Source organism: Frankliniella occidentalis, unplaced genomic scaffold (assembly GCF_000697945.3).
Source record: "Frankliniella occidentalis isolate FOCC.00 unplaced genomic scaffold, Focc_3.1 Scaffold25, whole genome shotgun sequence".
NCBI classification, from domain to species: Eukaryota; Metazoa; Arthropoda; class Insecta; order Thysanoptera; family Thripidae; genus Frankliniella; species Frankliniella occidentalis.
In genome coordinates, this window is record NW_026267155.1 from 1569275 (window position 1) to 1573880 (window position 4606).

General features: G+C 48.8%; 1 protein-coding gene across 1 annotated transcript in view; it reads right to left on the reverse strand.

Annotated features, from left to right (window-relative positions):
* Positions 1 to 1836: 1836 nt before the first annotated feature.
* The window catches only part of LOC113213287 (probable cytochrome P450 6a13), a gene marked incomplete at its 5' end in the record, with an annotated part of 14579 nt that continues 11809 nt past the window's right edge, over positions 1837 to 4606 (reverse strand). The window contains 4 exon segments of the mRNA XM_052265249.1: positions 1837 to 2681; positions 3005 to 3117; positions 3478 to 3616; positions 3884 to 4156. Of these exon segments, the coding sequence (XP_052121209.1) occupies positions 2515 to 2681; positions 3005 to 3117; positions 3478 to 3616; positions 3884 to 4156 (692 nt within the window).

Here is a 4606-nt window from a genome sequence, read left to right on the forward strand (position 1 = left end):
GCGACAGACGTGCGCTCTGCAGCTAGTCGGGGGAGGAGCAGCGAGCGCCTAACAGCGGCGGGGTAGGCCACCGGCCCTGGCGGCGAGCGCGGCGGGCGCGCCTACCCAGCAGGGGCTCCGGCGGGGCGGCTGCCGGTGCCAAGTCCGGACCTCGCGCTCGCGCCGGGCTCCAGCGCTCGCTCCAGCTCGCGGCGGCGAAGGGAACGTCCTTGAGTGGCGATGCGGGTCGCCTCCCTACATAGTGGAGCGTGTTCTTTGCAGCGCAGAGGCCCACATCGCTTTAAAAGCCGCCACTGCGAAGCGCCAGCCCCGCATGCCTCTCATCTCTCATGCGGCCTCGGCCCAGCCGCTCACTGTGAGGAGTGAGGCGACGAGACGAGCTCACAAAACGTCGCTCAGCTCCAACCCCAGCCTCCAGCCCGCGGGTCGACGACGCGGTCGGTTCGTCCCCGCGCGCGCCGCCGCCTCACCGCCTTGTCTCGCACACCACACTGCATCCGGAGAGGACATGAACGACAACACGAGCAGAGCAGCCGGTGTGTTTGTTTGGATCCGCTCACAACATAACCTCACCCAGAATACTTGCCTAACTTCAAATTGTGTTCCCGTTCCCCTGCGTAGCACTCGCACCACTCTCTCTGACTAACCGGAGTGCTGTTGTCGCTTGTTCCTGGACTGTCGGTCAGCGCTTTGTTGTCGCTGTACGCAACATATCTACCTGCAGAAGAGCAAATCTCTGGGTCGTCCGTTAGCATTGTTGTGAAGGTAATCTATAATTATTGATTGATCAAATTATATCAGTACTGTAGATTCACAACTTTAAGATTTTGTACTCTTTTAAACGTTATTACAATGCCATACTTTATCAATATGAGTCTATAATATAACTTTCTGTTGGTGTTGTGAACTCTCTCTGTTGAATCCAATATCATGTTTTGTCAACCAAACAACTGTTAGTGTTACCCTTTTCTTTTCTTGTCTAATTTAGATTGATCTTCAGTGTGACATTTGTTTTGCGGATTTTGATCTGGAAACGCATCGTCCCAAGAACTTACCGTGTGGCTACACCATATGTAAAGAATGTGTGGAAAATTCCAATCTAGGGAGGAAGTGCCCCACTTGTAGGAAGGTGAGTCTCTTCTAAATTTGCTGTTGACTGAAGAAACAAATTGGACATCAATGTGTGCAAATATTGAATGTGCTCATTACATAGTAATTATCTGACGTGATGTGCAGATTTTATAAATCTTAAATCTCTTATGCCGAATTTAGTCTTGTGAGGCGAGGCCCATAATTCTGTCCTCACCTCAGCTGAGGAACAGGCCTCACAGATTTGGAGGGCTCTGATTGGCTTGCCAAGCTTGAATAGCCAATCACAGTCTTCAAATTCTTTGAGGCCCGTGCCTCAGCTGAGGTGAGGACAGAATTACCGGCCTCGCCTCATGAGACAAGTGTAGCACATCACTAGACGCATTTTTTTTTGCGTAGATTGCATTTCCGAGATTCGTTTTCGAAAAATGTTTGCTGGAAAGGCAAAAATCAGAAATTTCACTTTTTGAGCCATTCTCCATAAGAGAACCATGCAAAACTTTAAACGCCCTGCGGGATCGAAAATTATTATCAGATCTCAAAAAATAAGAATGCGTTGGAATTGTCATTCGCCAGGGCAGCTTTTACCTTATGCACTGTTACGTTTTCAATTTCCAAAAAAATCCTTTTCCTACGATTCACTCTATTGGCCAGGCATAAGTTAAAACTGCACCATCAATCTCCACACCGAAGGGTAACGTTGGTAGAGGAGAGGGGGAAAGGGAAAATGAACAGTGAGAATACTACTTTTCAGTATCAAAAACATTTATTTGTCCAGAATCGACTGGGAAAGCGACAAGCGCCGCGGCGTATTATGATGGAATAAGGAAATTTTCTCTTGTTCCAAAGAAATTTCTTTGGTTTAACGACAAAAATTCTGTAAGTTAAAGACTTTTCTTCAAATTAAGGAAAAATTTTCCGTGAAGAAAGGAACATTTTTCTTTATGTTTACTTTAGGTCAATTTCGTTGATTCAAGGCTAATTTCAAGGAAATTCCCCATTTTCAAGGAAACGATTTTCTGGGTGCGTAAGGGAATCTGTCGTGGATGGAAAGGAAATGAGACATCGAGAGAAATAAATCTGCTGCTTCTCACATGTTGTGGTGCGTTTTTCATCCAGTCTGTCACTTTTACCAGGTGTGTCACTTCCACACAGTTTGTCAGTGCCACCGGTACGTCACTTCCGCCATATTGTCATTTGGTCGCGGTGCCCAGGGGCTCAAGTGTTCGTTTTGGTGCTAAGTTTAGAGAAGCTGGTTGCACAAGTTGCACAAGTTGCACCACAATAAGTGCCACACCTGGGTGGCGCCTTATGCCTGCCAGAGAGGCCAACGTCACAACGGATCCATCCGCCCACACGAGTGTTCGGCGATACGGAAAGATAAAGAAGACGAGTGGCACAGTTAATCCACCTCCCCCTGCCTCTTTAGGCCCGCTCGGTGAAAACGAGCTTGAGGGGGTCGATGGGCGTGGGCCCGACGGTGAGCGGGGACAGCTTGATGGTGCTGGGCGCGTCGGCCGGCAGCCGGACCTCCGCCCGGGTCAGGATCGTCATCAGGGTCATCTTCATCTGGATCAGCCCCATGCGCATGCCTGCCGACACAGCCACACGATCATGTGAACACTTCCGCAACTAACTGAATTCATGGACCACAACACTCCAAAAATGTTGGCACTCCCTTTTTCATTGCCAAATTCTGGTGGTCTATTGGAGACTGCCACATTGTTTCTTTTTTTTGTTGTTAAAACTTAGCCTTTGAAGTGGTCAAAAGTTGGCCATGATATCAAAGTTTTGGCAAAATAACTGTCAAAATTTGGTAAAATTTGGCAATCAAGAAGGTAGTGCGAAAATTTTTGGCAAGCTACGCGATCACTGCGTTTAGAGTGAGGGAGGCGGGTCACCGGGCTGACCTTACCTATGCAGATGCGCGGGCCGTCGCCGAACGGCAGGTACACCATGGGATGCCTGGCCTCCATCTTGTCCTTCGTGAAGCGCTCGGGTTTGAACTCCTCGGGGTCGTCCCAGTACCTGCGCATTAGCAGGACGCGAAGGGTGTGAGTAGGGTCGGGTCATATGACGTCGGCGACAAACGATTGGGGTCGAGGGGGCCACCCCGAGGGGTACTTCACCATTCACACGTTCCTTGCGGCGTGGCCACTATATGGTCACGCTCCCATGTTAAAGCACAGGCACAAAAAAAAAAAGAAAAAAGCTGAGCCGCTAGGAACATGTTAATTCGAGCGAACACTAATTTTTCTGTTCATGTCTTGATTTTTTAAAATCTTTTCTGAGGTTTTGCTTTTTCTGATTCTTTATGGAAGGTGTCCGCTGATTATCTTTTCTTTGTGAGTGAAGTCACCCCTTGGGTTACCCGACACTTTTTCTTACTTGGGGTCCATGTGCAGCGCGCGTATGGGGATCATGATGCGGGTGCCCTTGTCGAGGACGAGGTCGGTGAGGGGCAGCTTGCGCTCCCGCATCGCCTCGCGGTTGAGGAAGGGCACGGAGGGGTACAGCCGCATCGTCTCTGCAAAACAGAGGACACCGTGTAGGGAAGGGATTTTAAATATTATTGATCTGAAATTTTCCATGTGAAACTGGTCCAGAAGAAAAAGGGAAAAAAGTGAAATATTCCCAGAAAAATGGGAAAAATTAAAACTAATAAGGAGAAAATTCAGATCTTTCTACCAAAAATTCTTAAGTAATAATTCCCCAAGCGATACGTTTTTCTGGAAAATGAAAACCCCTGGGAACGCCATGAAAGAATATAATGACAATGCCAAGTTGTGCTTACCGTTCAGCACCATGTCGGTGTACGGCAGGTTGAGCAGGGTGTCGTACTCAATCTCGCCGCCGTGCTTGTCGAGCGCCTCCCTCATCTCCTCGACCACCTTGTCCTGCACCTCCGGGTGCTTGGCCAGCAGGTACAGGGTGAACGTCAGGGTGGACGACGTGGTCTCGTAGCCAGCCAGGAAGAAGACGGTGCACTGCGCGGCGATCTCCCGAATGCTGATATGCTGCTTCTCGACCGGGCCGTCGGCGATGGACTCTTTGTCACCGACTTCCTCTGCAAGTAGGGTTGAAATTTTTCCGGAAACTTTCCAGGACTTCCAATCTTATCTCCGAGAAGTAATGAGTCCGATCGGATATTTGCGACGCGATGCCTAACAATATTTCCTATGAACCAATTTTTCTCAAAGAAGGCCCCTTAGACAACCTTAAAAAAAAAAGAAAAAAAGAAACGATGCGGTAACTTTTTTCTGGTCCAGCCCATGCCCATTTACTGAACGTGTTAATGAAAAAAACTTGTTGGCCGTCCTTTCAGCCAAATGCACCCGCTAGGTTGTATAGGATTCTAACGCCGGGAGGGTGTCCGGGTCGGTGGCGGAATGAATAGGATTCCCATGGAAGTAGGAAAACCCTACGCACACAGGCGAACCTGGTGCACCACATTCAAGATAAAAAACCTATTGCAAAGTGGACTGGAACAATGTTGCGCTCAGGCCGCGTCAAAAAA